The following is a 16,714-nucleotide window of genomic DNA, read 5'->3' as shown; positions in this document are numbered from 1 at the left end:
GTTGAATCTATCATAGACAAACTAGAAGAAGGTTGTATAGCCACAAGTATCTTCCTAGACTTCAGTAAGGCCTTTGACTGCCTAGAGCATGGCTTAGTAATTAAAAAACTCAGATCATTAGGAATTGAAAACAAAGAGGCAGACTGGTTCAAAAGCTACTTGAGCAACAGGAAACAACTTGTAGAGCTTACATCATCAAGCAACGGAATAATTCACAAAATAAAGTCAGAACTGTTACCAGTAACAAGAGGCGTACCTCAGGGATCTGTGCTTGGTCCAGTGCTTTACACTCTTTTGACAAATGACTTCCCACAATATCTGGAGAAATACTGCAAGGTTGTGATGTATGCTGATGACACTGCCCTTATTATTACTGAGAAAGACAAAGAACAACTTGACATCAATTCGTATATAGCTTTTGGTATGGCAAAGCAATACTGCCATATCAATGATCTGGTACTAAATGAGAAGAAAACAGCAGCTAATTTTCACTGCCTCCCGAAACCATTACAGGGGTCTCCCAGAGCTAGAGGTAACAACATCAACAAAATACCTAGGTCTGACTCTAGACAACAAACTATCCTGGGAGCCTCATGTGGATAAACTCTGCAAAAAACTTAGCTCCTGCCTTTATGTAGTACGACGAATTAAACAAATTAGCAATATAGATATGGGTAAATCAGCCTACCATTCTCTCTTTGAGTCCCATCTGAGATATGGATTAATTGTATGGGGAAGTACAACAGCAACACATTTACAAAGAGTATTAGTAATACAAAAGAGAACCATCAGAGTTCTTACTGGACTGAGACCACGAGACAGTTGCAGGGAAGCCTTCAGAGAACTGAGGATTTTAACAGTAGTAGCTCTTTATATAATTGATACTATTTTGCACTCTGTAACAACTGGACAGACTAGAACTGGAGACCATCACTGCTACAACACAAGAAATAGACACCACTTTGCTCTTGAAACATACCACCTAAGTTTATATGAGAGGAAACCATCATACAAAGGAGCGATCTATTTCAACATTCTACCAGACTCACTGAAGAAAACACCAGTCAAACACCTGAAGAACTCACTCAAAAGTTGGTTTCTCCAGCAACCCTTCTACACTATTCAAGAGTTCATAAACTGGAAATCAATTGCGTCATGAACTGATATTTTAAATTTTATGTTCTGTATGTCCTTTATTGTATTGACAAAAATTCTAAACTCAACGTTTATGAATAAAGAATATTGTCTATTGTCTATTGTCATGATGGCAACGAAAAAAATTGCACACTAAATTGTGTAACTATAGACAACTGTAAACTTAGCTTGAAAATTTTTACATGCAACCTCAGTGATGCATGTTATGGGACAAGTGGGCTATCATACTCCTACTCTGTAATTGATTCATGGACTACGTACAGGTTATAAAACTCACCTCATGATAAGCCAGTAAGCCACTTTCCCTGGTGTAAGTGCCAGGCGTGCCTGGTCCAGAGACTGGTACACCAAACTGTGGTCGGCCAGGGTTGGTCATGGTATATGTCCGCCCATGGAAAGGTATCCCCAACACGATTTTGTTAGATGGACACTTCAATTCATTAAGGTAGTACGTTATACTGTCCACCTAATAACAAGGAACATATACAATCTAACCACATCCTTAACACATTCTTAGAAAATATATAATAGCTTTTGGTAAACCTAGAAGAAATTAATTATGGTTTTACATACTGCTTGTTATATTTGATACAGGAAATAATTTTTCAGCATTAGTTAATAGAGGAATTGACATCATATTCAAGGGTACGCTGAGGTACTCTGAACACAGAGGGTGGCAGTGTATCCTGTTCACTATGCAAAAAAAGGAACACAATAGCTTGTTTTATGAAGAGCTATATTTTTTTCATAAATCAGTTTTATTATTTTAAGCGGCTAGATGGTCTCTGGCATACTCTGATCTTGGGTTACAATCTAAAATGATATGCCCCATTACCCACAGTAACATGTTAACAGTATACATGTTAAAACTAATTAAGCACTAATATCATGTAATCTCTTAACCCCTTAACTGCCACGCCCACGTTAACACAAGCGATTCCACTTTTGTGTGCAACTACCATGCCTGTGTTAACACGTTAAAACAGCTGCTTCGCTACACAACATCTGACAGCTGTACAATAATACACATTGGCCTCAAGTAGTATTTATTTGAACTACTACAAATCCATAGTAGTGCTATTTAATTGCTACTACACTCTGACAGTAAACTAAGGAATTATTCACATACGTTCCTGGACATTAAAAACAGAACGTTATTGTTTTCTAGTTTTTGAAGTTGCTATTGCAAGTTTTTGTTACTTTATATTTTGATTGTGGTTCAGTCGGTATGGCTGGAATGAGTTTTAATAACGTTAAGGACGTTTTATCAATTTTAGATTTGTCTGAATGCGTTGTGAGTTAAACATTTAGCAGTTTAACTTTACTGAGAAGGAGGGAGATCGGAATGTGGACTTAATTTATCAACGAGGACCTGTTGTGATGATTCAAGAAATTCTTATGGCAATTTAGTAAATAAAGATATTGCTAAAATTGATCATGTTGGGTGAGAAACATGCTACATTACACTGTCTGTGGAACTGCTCTGAGCACGGTCAATAAACCCAGTAGTAGCCTGTAACAACACTGTTGAAAAACTCTGCACTTAAAGGGTTAAATTATAATAACTAGCTTTTCAGACCTGATTCTGAAATATTTCATTTCAGTAATGGATAGGCTATAAGTGACCATTATTTAAAAGATAATAGGAATTTAGACTTTGTCATCATTATACATATAATAAAAATAAAACACTAGGTTTTGAAGATTGGGATTTTCCTCTTCAGGTATAAAACATCCTTAAGATATAAGGTTCAATATACACAAAAAATTAAAATCTAAGATGTGTGGCGATGAATTCACCAATGTCTAAACTATCATGTAAGTCCAGACTGGTGAGAATGAACTCATGTATCATACACTAGTAATGAATAAAATCAAACACAGAATCAAGAACACTACATAACATTTGCAACATGTACAAGGGAAAGTAGAAGACTGTATCAGACTGATTTTAAGATCCCAAACTATATGTTCTCTCGGTTCAATTGCTGCCGACTACAACTGAAATCAATGAAGCATTTTGTATGGGTAAATGTTGTAACTACCTCAGTTTTGTAGTAATTCAAAGGCATATTACTGATTGCACCTTACTCTTCAACAAAATCACTGGCTGATGGTAGAACCGAAATCACCTGCCACTACTTCTATAGGTAGAGAAAACATCACCAGCATAAAGTTGATGTCACAGTTTAGAATATATACCATGTCAAAATAAATAACAAGAAAATTATAAGTACTAATTAAAGGTTTGTTGTGTACATTACACAACACAATTACAAAACAGTATCTCGCCTCTTTGTTCTTCCATTGGCAACATGTCTGAGTCCCTTTAGAAGTCCTTTCGGTTCTAACCCGTTAGTGTGCGAAAGACAGATGGAATCCCTTGAAACATGTAACCAACCCCGATGCCATTGACAGCAATGCCCCTACTCATGGACATCGGTCGACCCCCCCTGGAAGGCTTGAGAATCCGAGCTAGATGTTCTGCCCCCTGTATCTGGTATGAAGCAAGAAAAACGTTGATGAGTTGGCATAATTCCCTATCACCTTCTTATTGTTATTATTGACCCCTCCTTTGCATCTGCATCTACATATTTTACTCTGTAACTTATTTTATTGTTAACTTGGTAACATTATAAATCCTTCAGAGCCCGGATGTAATTTTTTTAATTCTAATAATTAATTTCTCTTTCTGACAGTTTCATAGTTCCGAGCGAGATCTGTTTGTTTTTATTTTTAGTCTCTAAACAATACAGTTGTTTAATATCTTAAGAATGACAACTACAACAGATATTTGTCTAGAAATGGAGAGTCAGGTGCCCCTTTTGGATCACCCTGTTTCCAGATTTATATAAATAAATGTAAATAAACTTCATCTAAACAATGACATGAGTACAGCAACAAACAATATCCTCAAATATACCTTGAACAATATGCTAATGAACAATATTCCACAAATTGAGCAAATTTTTAAGTTCTTCACTGTAGATGGAACATAGCAAACCAATACTGGAAGAATGCTAATATTTGAACAATGAATATCTCCTATTCAGTTATCAAATCCAGTCAGAATCTCCTTAGGCACTCTTGGTTTAATTTTAGTCATGAACTGAATCTTTCCTTTTCCATTGATATTGAGTCCCAACAACTACATATCACCATTAAGGATGTGTTTTATCCTTTAAGTTTGTTGCTACTTAGACTGGTTTTTTTACCTGAAGGTTTCTCTAATTCCTAATCTGAATTCAACTGGCATTTTAACGGGATCGACTTGAATTTCAGCATTTCCATCAATTCCACCAAAATTGCTGTGGGACTTCTAGAGTAAAAGCTCGATTTCTAGCAATATCTCTCTGTGAACTGAATTGGGGGACTTGACAAATTAGAAAAAAAACAGCAGGGAGAAACAAGACAGACTGTTTAAGCTAGTAGAACCAAGATGTTTAGGCTAGTATTTCCTTTGGTGACTCATTCCACGGATTGCAAACTACTTATCAAAGTATTAAAAGATTCTTGTAATATCTTTCATTACGATCTCCGGAGCAACCAAAAGAAGCTCAGATAAAGGACTGAGTTCATTGGGTCAATATTTGGAAGAGAGTGATTTACTGGATGCATTTGTTGAAGGATATTAGTAGTAGCTTCAGAATTGACAGAAAGATAGACTGAAATATCTTTATTTATAGATTTTAATACTCATGTGTAAACATTAATTTTAAAGCACTCATATACAACATCATTTGATACAATTAGGATGCACCTGTTACTTGTAGGATCAAGATCTTTTATTGATCTTGTCTTTACACTCAGCACACATGACCATGCATGTTAGGCTAAAAGGTTGAACTACACTAAAATAAAATAACAAACAACAGAATTAACAAATAATCTTTTTAGTCAATACATACACATGTGAGAATTGTCAATTATAAGCTAACATTAAATTACTAAAGTTGTCTGTGGCCAGATCCAAGACAAAAGTATCACTTCTTAGACCACTTAACCAAAGACAGAAAAAACATAATCACCCAAATGAGTGGCTACTAGCATAAACACAGCTAGAAACCAGACTGAACCATGAGGGAGTAAAGAATGCAGTCTGGGACAGAGAAAGCCGAAAGAACCCATCATTAAAAAAAGTAACTAAAATCTCCGAACTGGAACCTCCAGAAGTTAAACAACTGGGTGTTAAGATCAAGGAGTCTTATCTTAATTCAAATGATACAGTTCTATTATAGAAACAAAGTCAAAGAGAAGCATGTCCTGATTCACACTATATGCTTAAGCTTGTACATAAAACTAAGTACCAGTAACAATAATTTCAATCATCTTTGTGTCAATCATAAAGAAGTTTGACATTTCAAACTAAATTATATCCATGAAAACTAAGTCTCTACAAGTGACATTTGCTTACTAAGCCGATGCATGATAATCAAGTGTCAACGATTGGCATCACCCATTTAACGTTGCACTCATACATATAAACAATTTATAGCAGTTGCTTAAGACTGCACAATAAACCCCAGTATCTAAAATTAACAATGGACATTTAAACCTTTGTACAAGAAAGGTGCCCTACAATTGACATCTATTATGCATTCATTAAAATCACAATTAAAATAAAAAATAAAGTCTTTTTTTACTAATTAACTAAACAGAGTACACAATTAAATCATGGACTCAAAACTGCTCTCAATGATTATAGACACATTTCATAATTTATTCTTTAACCATTACTCACCACTCCTGTAGAAGAACCATATGGTGCGTTGGCTCATTGTCACACCGTCAGCGTAACTGTGGTAATCATAGGTCATCACATTTACCCAGTCGACTAACTGACATAGTTCTGTCATGTGATAACCTGTGGATACAAAAAACACCTGTAGAAAGATCATTGGACCAAGTGACAAGCCCTAAGGTTGTCTATTATTTATAACTTCTAAATTTAGTCAATGGTCAATATAAAACCTATATTAGGAAATAAATTAAAATATTAAGTAGGGCTATGAGAACGATATACAATCATCCTATCTAAATAAAGATATAATTACAAAAATTCTTACATTCTTTGATGTTTGATTTTCCCGCAGCAGCAGCAACTGTAAGCAAATATTTGTTTCCAAGGGCTCTTCTCAGGCTAGACATTAGCTTGTTGAAACTTTTTGAATCGGTAGTCCGACTTGCTAATCTGTTACCCTATTAATAATACAAAAATAAATGTCTTTTTGTCTAGGTTAATTTTAAGCTAAGCTATCTTTAACTCCATTAGAGAAGTTTGAATGGAAAAATGTGATTGTTTACCTGAGGACATCCAGGGTACTCGTAATCCATATCAAGACCATCAAAGTTGTACTTTTTGAGGAACTTGACAACTGAAGTAATAAAGTTTGAATGTGCATGCACATTGCGGATAAGTCTTCTCCACTTTTCGTCCTCAGAGCTAACCCATCCTCCGATAGATAACAGGATTTTCAGTCCTTTCTTTTTTAATGCTGTCACTGACGCATAGAATCCTGTAAATGTATATGATGATAAAGTAAGAAGAATGGTGGAATATCGAACCATGGTGTAAACTAGCATTGTTATAAATGTCAACAAAAATTAAGTGATACAAGTTACTCACCTTTTGTAAAGTCAGCGTTACTGTCAAATGGAACAATTGTTAGAGTTGCATCATCCAAGGTTGCAAAAGCGTACAAGATGTGAGTACAGAGAGATGGGTCGATATTCCCTGGTGAAAAGTTTGCATGGCCAGTTCGATAACCAGCCCAGTTTGTAAAGTAGCACATTACAGCTTTTTCTTCATTACTCGCTGAAATCAAGAATAACTAATAACGTTTACTTTCCTGGGTATACTATCCTCATAAGATAGCCTAGTATTGTGTAAAAAGAATGATAAATATATAGGCCCACTCAGTGCTTAATTTCTAAAATTTTAGGTGTGGGAACTCTTAAAGCGGGAAGCTCAGACCGGTGGGTATGGAATACACCCCAGGAAGGAGGGGGGCCCTCACCCAGGAAAACTTTTGAAAATTATAACTGTAAACCTTTGTTTTTAGGCCACCCAGACATAATAATACATTCCTTTTTTTAAAATACCAAGTGATATTTTAATGCTGTTTATTTTCTTTAAGGTGCTTGATTAGGATGTAAGAAAATAAAAACATGAATTTAAATTATTGAGTTTACTCTCTACTCTACTCTACTCCATTAACACCTTGTTGCCTACATACTTTAAATTTCCCAGAAATATTTGGTTTGATTTCATTGACCATTTTGTTTGAATCAATGAAGCTCGCCAATATTAATTTTTTAATGAATGGTAAAATAAAAACAAATTGAGCCTTATTCACAGTTTTATTTATACACATTGCAGTAGTAATAATAATACATATTAATATGTAAATGGATGTTTGTTAATATAACAGCTTTTTTACAAGTTTGCATATTTTACAAAAAAATTGCATACCTTATGGGTACAAAACAATATTAATACATTCAAAATAAACCAACTTCTTGGAAAGGAAAAGGAAGCGTTTAATTACACACAAAATAAATGACACACAGAGTGGAGTAACACGGTTTCATTTTTTTAAATTTAGTGTAGTTTTAAAAAAGTTAAGGTTGATTATTTTATTTGCTTATTAGTTATTATAATAAATATGTACGGATTTGTAGTATAATATTGTAAGGCAATGCCAAGACTGTTGGTAAACTTAGTTTTAGTTGTTTGTTAATATTTTAAAGTGAAAACTACAAAAGAAACAAAACAACAATACACAAAACTAACTGTAAGTACAAAAAAGAACTCAGAAACTTGAGTTCAGAAACACAACTATAAGTTAGGCATAGGTGTAATGTATTGAATTACAATAATAATTATTATACATATTATAAATTGTTACTGGCAAGTTAAAGCCACAGCCAAAGACCAACTGTATGATCGTATGATGCTGTGACGTCATATGGGGTGATCAGTTTGAATAAATGCCATTGGCTGTTCTCATCACGCCACCAGATCATACCACCACTACCACTTCCAGTGTCCTGCCCTTGTCTCTCTCTCAGTTACCCTCCAACCTTAACCGAGCACAGTCGATGATGTAAACTAATTCAGTCTTTTATTCCGATTCCCCGTAACCCGTACACAACAATTGGCGACGAGGTATTAATGCGATCCCGCGAGTGCAATGCAACCTGTTCGATTGTGCGTAAATAATTTCTCCGAAAATTATAGTGGGAGGAAGTGTGTCTGTAGTTTGGCGTCACGTGGACTCAAAATCGGTACATTTTGATGTTGGAAGACAAGGTCGTAAATTGGAACATTTCGTCTTTGTTTAGTGAAACAGTAAAAATGGCGGGAATTATTGGCGGAATCGGTGACTTCGACAACAGTGCAGAAACTTGGAATTCGTATGTTGAACGATTTGAATTATTCGTTGACTGTAACAGTATTAGTGACGACAAAAAGGTTAGTACGTTACTAACAGTCGTGGGTGTGAAAACGTACAGTTTGTTACGAGATTTATGTACGCCGGAAAAACCTTCAGTGAAAAAGTTCGATGAATTAGTGAAGTTAATTCAGGACCATTTGTACCCGAAGCCATCATTCATAGCTGAAAGGTACAAGTTCAGCAAAAGGAATCAGCAGGAAGGAGAATCAGTCGCAGAGTACATCGCCAGCCTCAAGAAGTTGTCTGCATACTGCGAGTTTGGCGCATCCCTCAACGACTATCTCAGAGACAGACTGGTGAGCGGCATCAGGAGTGAGTCGACCAAGCAGAGGCTGTTGGGAGAGACCACCCTAACCTTCGACCAGGCTGTGAAAATCGTCTGCTCAGTGGAAGCGGCGGAGAAGAATGCGGCGGCATTGACAGTGAACGGCGGCAGCCGGGTCCAGCGGATGGCAGCGCATCACCACCCACATGTGAGAGTCGGCGGCAGCGGTGGCAGCGCGAGCTACAACGCAAGGCACGAAGTCAAGGTGCAGTGTACGTGCTGTGGGCAGTGTGGTCACTATAGGAAGCAGTGCAAATTGTTTGGTGTTGTGTGTCACAAATGTGGTAAAAGAAATCACATATCTAAGGTATCTAAGGTACTGAAATTAGTAAGTTACCAGACAATCAGCTTTCGAAAGTTAAGAAAGGTATATCTTATCAGTCTAATTTTCAAAACAAGAAAAACAAAGATTATAAGAAACATAATTTTGTAAATGATAGTTCAGAACTGTCAGATTCAAATAATTCTAAGAATTATGTTCAGAGTGATGAAAATCTTGAGAGTTATGTCGAGGACATACAGAATTTATTTAAAGTAAATGAAACTCACGGTGAAAGAATTAGAGTTGACCCAATTAAGATTAAAGTCCTAGTGCAAGGTCGAGAAACCATATTTGAAGTTGATACTGGAGCTAGTGTCACAGTGTGTAGTGAGGATTTTTATGAAAATAATTTTAGTTCTTGTAAATTGTTAGAAAACGACCTAACTTTGAGTTCGTACACTAATGAACCTATTATACCTGTGGGCAAAGTTAATGCTGATGTTTGCTATGAGAAAATACATAAATGCTTAGATTTGTATGTGATTAGAGGAGGTTCACATCCTTTAATGGGTCGTGATTGGCTTAAAGTACTGGGAGTTGACATTTCGTTTAAAAATAACTTGTGTGTTATAAACAGACCTATAGATAACTAGGCTAATTTCGAGACAATGACGTCCGAGCTAACTAATCAATTTCCAGAAGTGTTCACTGAGAAACTAGGTCAGTATACAGGCGAACCAGTAAAACTAAATCTAAAAGAAAATGCTAGACCTAGGTATTTTAAGCCAAGACCGATACCATTCTCATTGAAAAGTAAGGTAGAAAAAGAACTACAACGCTTAGTTGACGAACAAGTGTTAATTCCAGTAAGCAGCTCGGAATGGGGAACGCCCATTGTACCAGTATTAAAAAAGAACGGTGAAATTAGGCTATGTGGAGACTTTAAAGTTACTCTAAATCAGTATCTAGAAGTAGACAAGTACCCTATACCTAGAATAGAAGATTTATTTGCAAATTTACAGCATGGAGAACGTTTCTCCAAAATAGATCTTAGTCAAGCCTATATGCAATTAAAGTTAGACAGTGAGTCACAAAAAATTATGTACAATTAGCACGCATAAGGGTCTTTTCTCATATTGTAGAATGCCTTATGGAATCTCATCAGCCCCAGGCATATTTCAAAGAGTTATTGAACAATCTTTGCATAATTTAGAAGGCATATCAGTGTACATGGATGACATTCTTATCACCGCACCTAATAACGAAACTCATGTAAGTAGGTTGCAAGAGGTTTGTAAACGCCTGAGTGAAAAAGGATTTACCGTAAAGAAAGATAAATGTACGTTCTTTGTAGACAAAATCGAGTATCTTGGTTTTAGTATCGATAAAGATGGACTGCATACCTCTGAATCTAAAATTAAAGCTATAAATCAAGCACCTGTACCTAAATCTGTCACTCAAGTCAAAGCTTTTATTGGCTTGGTAAATTATTATGGAAAGTTTATCAATAATTTGTCAACAATCTTGAGTCCGTTGTACAACTTGTTAAAAAAGGACGTGCCATTTGATTTTGATGAAAAATGTCTCAAATCATTTAGCCATGTCAAGGATGTTTTGAGTAAAGCACCAGTTTTGGCGCATTATGATTCAAAGTTGCCTGTAAAACTAGCAGTAGACGCAAGCTCGACAGGGCTGGGCTGCGTACTTAGTATCATAACCCTTGAAGGCGTTGAGAAACCTATTGCATACCACTCTCGTACTTTATCACCAGCAGAATGTCAATATTCACAAATAGATAAGGAAGCTTTAGTAGTAGTATATGGAGTAAGGAAATTTCATCAATATTTGTATGGCCGAAAATTCACATTGTGTACTGATCACAAACCTTAATTAGCATATTTGGACCGAAAAAGGGTTTACCTGTTTTCGCAGCAAGCCGATTACAAAGATACGCATTATTTTTAAGTGGATACAATTTTGATGTACAGTATGTAAGGTCAGAAAAGCATGGTAACGCAGACGCATTATCACGCTTACCATTAAGCACTAAACACGTTGTAAATAATAACAATGAACCAAGGTGGAAAGGTACCTATTTACACTGTATCGCTGAAAGTTCAGTACCTTTAACTTTTGAAGATGTAAAAGCTGAAACCCAAAATGATCCTATTATAAAACAAATACATAACTATGTGATGTACGGATGGCCAAATCTTTTGTCAGGAGAGAATAGGGAATTGTTACCTTATTTCCAAAGGAAGGACGAGCTAACAGTTGAGCATGGCATTGTTATGTGGGGATATAAAATTGTTGTTCCTAACAAGTTGCGTAGCTACGTATTAAATGAGTTACACGCGAGTCACTTGGGAATTGTAAAAATGAAGTCAGTAGCAAGATCCTATATTTGGTGGCCAAATATAGATGAAAACATTGAAAGCCTAGCGAACAATTGCTCTTCCTGTCTTATGGAACGTTCTAGTCCTAGTAAGAGTAATCTACATGTTTGGCACTATCCATCTATGCCATGGGAAAGATTGCATATTGATTACTTGGGTCCTTTCAAAGATAAGACCTACTTGGTAGTAATTGATGCTTACACTAAGTGGTTGGAAGTATTTGAAGTAGGCTCTACTTCAGCTAAGCTAGCTATAGAAAAGTTAAGAGAACTATTTTCTAGATTTGGATTACCTGTCACTATCCATAGTGATAATGGACCACCATTTACCTCAGTTGAATTTAAAAGTTTCATGCAACTTAATGGTATAAAACATACATTTTCACCAGCTTATCATCCTCAGTCTAATGGTCAGGCTGAGAACTCAGTTAAGTATGCTAAACGTAAAATAAGATTGGCTTTTCAAGAAAATATTGATACTAAAGTAGCCTTGAATAGGATGTTATTTGATTACAGAAACTCCGTTCATAGTACTACTAACGAGACACCTGCCAAATTGATGTTCAATAGACCACTAAGATGCAGGCTAGATTTACTCAGACCAAATGTAGCCAGAACTGTGCAATTAAAACAGGACAAACAAAAAGAATATTTTGGCGGTAGAAAAACGAGAATTCTATTTCCTAATCAATCTGTATTAGTGAGAGATTATCGCTCTAAAGACAAATGGATAGAGGGCAATTTAATAAAACAGTTAAATAATGTGATGTATTCTGTTATGAAAAAAACTGGTTTAATTTGGAGTAGACATATTGATCAGCTGATAGGACTACACAGTAGTATTGTTGACAGTGACAGTCAAATTCCACCATCTCAGGACCGTACAGTTGCGGAGCGTGAGACAGGCGCTCAGTGTCCGCCAACTCCAAGCCCAGTCAGAATTAGTAACACTGACCTCACTAGATCAGCTGGTCTCTCCCCCTCCTCACCGCATCATACCTCTCCATGTCACATCACTACCCCTCATTCTAGACCACGTCTTTCTCTACCCTCAGCTGTTCCTTCTCCTGTCACTAGAACAGCTGATCATACAAACAGATACCCAACTCGTATTAGGAAACCTGTAGAGAAATTAAACTTGTAAATAACTTACAGTACTTAAGGATGACATTTACTAATGATATGTGTTATTTATATTTAAATGTGTTTATTATATATTTATTATTACACTTGTATTGTTTAATTTATCTATGACTTGTGTGAATTCAATTTATTTTGAAATTTGGAAGGGAGGAAATCTAATGTATTGAATTACAATAATAATTATAATAATAATTATTATACATATTATAAATTGTTACTGGCAAGTTAAAGCCACAGCCAAAGACCAACTGTATGATCGTATGATGCTGTGACGTCATATGGGGTGATCAGTTTGAATAAATGCCATTGGCTGTTCTCATCACGCCACCAGATCATACCATCACTACCACTTCCAGTGTCCTGCCCTTGTCTCTCTCTCAGTTACCCTCCAACTTTAACCGAGCACAGTCGATGATGTAAACTAATTCAGTCTTTTATTCCGATTCCCCGTAACCCGTACACAACAATAGGCTAGTTATTTTAATGAAAACTTAATGTTCTGAAATTCTAAAAGATATTTAAAAAACAGATTTAGGAAAAAAGTTCCCACAATGCAATGCTGTCTTCATGGTAAGTTTTCTGCCCTCGTTGTTTTGACTTGGTGTCAAGTGCAGAATGGTGTCCCTTCGCCAGCCAGGTTTTGACGTGTCGCTCGGGATTGTATCTAGCCACAGGAGGTCCTAGGAGCCTGATCCGCAATAAATCGCAAACAGTGCTAATGTAGAGTGAAGATCTAAGAGGAGACATAATTAGATTCATTGCAGAAAACCCACGTTCACATTCAGCACTAGACACTGCAATACTATTTATGATGGAAATCAGTTTCTTAAACGACGGCGGTTTGCTCTAGAATAGTAGGTTTCTCTCCACTTAACATAGGCTTCAGTCCCTGCTTGAAGTGTCTGAAGGAAACATCAAATCGTCAATAGCAATTTTAGCTTCCACTGAACGTCTACTCATGTTTTCAACTCGGTTTTCAAACACTTTGATTAACAGTGTTACATCACTGTGGGCTTGGATAAGGTTGAGGCTTGATTTTTGAAGCTGTAAGGACAAATCCGATAACTCTTCTAGAGCATCGAACATCAATGCCAGGTTGTGTACAAAAGTTGTAGAAGATAATGTACTACAAAGCCCTTTGTAAGTTGAACGTTGCTTCGAGTCCCTTTGTTTGTCTTCAGATGCTTCAATGAAATGATTGTACAAAGCTTTAAAATCTGTCCAAACTGCTTTCACCGCCATTAAGCTGGAGGCTACCCAACGAGTATCTAAAACACGGCCGATTTTCAACATTTGCTCCTCTAGTCCTTTAGCAACTTCTGCCAACTCCCTGCTGTTTTTCGGTGAACAACTAAACATGTTTCTAATGTTATCCATGAATATCTTAAAATGACTGATTCCAGCTACTTCTTCTATGGAATCGTGCACGGCAAGCTCTAAACGATGGTTCAAACAATGCCAAATGAACAAGTTGGGGAACGTTTCAGTAAGCTGTATAGCAAGGCCAGATTTCTTGCCTAGTAGCACTGAAGCACCATCACAAGTTAGAGCAATCATATGGTCTTTCATGAATTCAAAGCTTAGACCTAATGCTTGTAACTGATTTAAAAGTTCTTGTAATATACCAGCTGATGTTGTGCTATTTAGCTCAAAAAGTGTTAAGAACACTGTCATAGGGTTTTGCATTCCCTTTAGAACAGTTCTGATATAAACCACCAAAGCATTTTTGTTTGAAACTGAAGTGGCTTCATCCAAAAGCAGGGAAAATTTAGAGTCTGACTTGATTAGGCCATTTATCAAGTCTGATTTCATTTCATCAGGAATATGATGAATTATATTGGAGCAAGCAACATTTGAATGTAGGATTCGCCCCATATCTAAGCCATTCATTATTTGAAGATCAATTTCAGTTTCAAACTCAAAAAATGGCCTATTTAGTTTAGCTTGCTTATAAGCCGTGCGGAAAATGCGCTCAGTTACAATCTGCTGCTCTTTATGCATAGAAGCAACAGCTTTTTTTCATTGTATCTTTCTTAGCTTCAATGAGTATTTTTTCAGCTAAAGAATGAGCTCGAGACCCACGGTGTAAAAATATCTTTTTCCTAAGAGAGGATTGCTGGTCTTTTTTATTGTTTCCATAAGCGGTAACAGTTCCTAAAACCCACTCTTCGCTAATCTTTAGGCCCTTCGTTTTCTCTGCACCTAGAGTACTCACACTACGGCAAACGTTGCAACCTAGTTCTCTGTTCACAATTAACCATGGATTTTTAGCTTTAAATTCAACAATTTGTTCTTCAGACCAACAAACTGGCTGTTCACCCCTATTAACAAAATCATTATTTTCATTACTAACCTTAGCTTCGTCTGCATCAGATCCCAAACCCACCAACCTGGATACTATTTTGACCGACGAGGAAGTAGAAGGGGAATGGTAATCGCAATTATCCTCATTGATCCCGATTGCGTCTTCTTTTTTATCTTGATCAACAATTGAAGTTGTAGTCAATGCTTCCGAACTGCAGTTCTCATTATTCGCATAACCTTTTTGTTTCTTAGGGTTAGGTTTAAAGAAATCAACAATTTTTCTGGTAGTCATAGTCAATTAGGAAACTATTTAGCTGCACAAGCACTAATAAGCATAAACACGAACACAATCAACGACCTGCACCTCAAAAACGAACTTAAGCGTGATGGGATGCGATGCAACTTGTAACTTAAACGCGAAACACACCAAGGTCAAGTCAACTAGTCAACACACTTGTGATCACTGGGGCGGTGGCGCGGTGAAGGAATGGAGGGGGAAAGGAAGGGGGTGGGGTGGGTATTGCTTTGTTATTGAGAGGCGCAGCCGCGCATGCGCGAACTAGGATGACTCGCCCGTCACCTTCCTCCTGCCTGATTCCGTGCAAGACTCATCACAGCACAGCTCACAACTGCTTGTACGGGCGCTTACTATCTGCTTACGAGTCACTCGCAAACAAAGCATAGCATAATATTGATCCTACCTACAATTTTTTTTAACTAAAACTTGTACTCGTAGTTTTAAAAGCGTTTCCCTTGCGTTCCGGCACTCTTGGGAGGTAAGGGAACGCCGTTCCCTTGCGTTCCCACTGAAATTAACCACTGGGCCCACTATCAATAACTGCTTTCATCCTCATCTGATCAGATTTATGTCATTGTAGCTCGTGACGAGTTTGAATGTGTGAATTGCTCAAGAACTTTCACAACTAAGATAGACCTCAGTATTCGTCATTGAATAAAATATCCAGAAGAAGGTAATAATAAAGATGTTTATGTTAAAAAAGGACCAAAGTGAATATGGACTGTAGAGGATGTGCGTTTTCTCTGAGCTATCAGGAATGTCAAACTTACATGTTGGTGAAGTGCTCCCATCAAGACCTGCAACCAGCTGCAAACATTTTCTCTCCCTTATTTAATTTTCAAAACCCTGTCTTGGTGCAATTAATTGTAATAATTCGTGTCTTAGTAGTGATTCCTCACATATTTGTTTAACTGATGTGGATGTGGCAGAATGCATTATTCTCTGAGTAATCTCTCAAATAAGATAATATGATGGAAGTATGCAAGAGTCCAAAAGTTCACAGATATAGATTTAGTGCAGCAGAGAACAAAATTTTTCTTGTTACAGTGATGGTGGAGAATCGAAGTACATTTGTTTGTTTGTCCACTTGCTTTGCTCCACGTTGGTTAGTAAAATTATTTTTACTGCTAGAAAGTCAAAAGCTTTCAAAAGCAGAACATCAATTCATTGATATTCAAGGGTAGGACCTTGGCTCAGTGCCCTCTGTAAGTAAAAAGATTCACCTAGTTTTGTTTTGATAATGACTATGCTGAGAATATCACAGTCCTGTGTTGTCAGAGGTAAGGGCAGGTTAGGGCAGTCGGCTATTGGCAGATTTTATGTAAAATTATTTACATATTTTGTATTAAAGTTATTAGAGACTGAATTGAGATAT

The 16,714-nt window shown here is 36.7% G+C and overlaps 1 protein-coding gene across 1 annotated transcript in view; it reads right to left on the bottom strand.

The window, feature by feature from the left end:
- The window catches only part of LOC124366708 (acidic mammalian chitinase-like), a 102,612-nt gene that overhangs the window by 84,046 nt on the left and 1,852 nt on the right, over window positions 1-16,714 (bottom strand). Inside the window, 6 exon segments of the mRNA XM_046823307.1 lie at window positions 1,433-1,621; window positions 5,897-5,931; window positions 5,933-6,019; window positions 6,222-6,354; window positions 6,460-6,671; window positions 6,782-6,970. Of these exon segments, the coding sequence (XP_046679263.1) occupies window positions 1,433-1,621; window positions 5,897-5,931; window positions 5,933-6,019; window positions 6,222-6,354; window positions 6,460-6,671; window positions 6,782-6,970 (845 nt within the window).

This window comes from Homalodisca vitripennis, chromosome 7, assembly GCF_021130785.1.
Source record: "Homalodisca vitripennis isolate AUS2020 chromosome 7, UT_GWSS_2.1, whole genome shotgun sequence".
Taxonomy (NCBI): domain Eukaryota; kingdom Metazoa; phylum Arthropoda; class Insecta; order Hemiptera; family Cicadellidae; genus Homalodisca; species Homalodisca vitripennis.
Note: the sequence above shows the minus strand (reverse complement) of the source record. Positions and strands in the feature narration are given on the sequence as shown.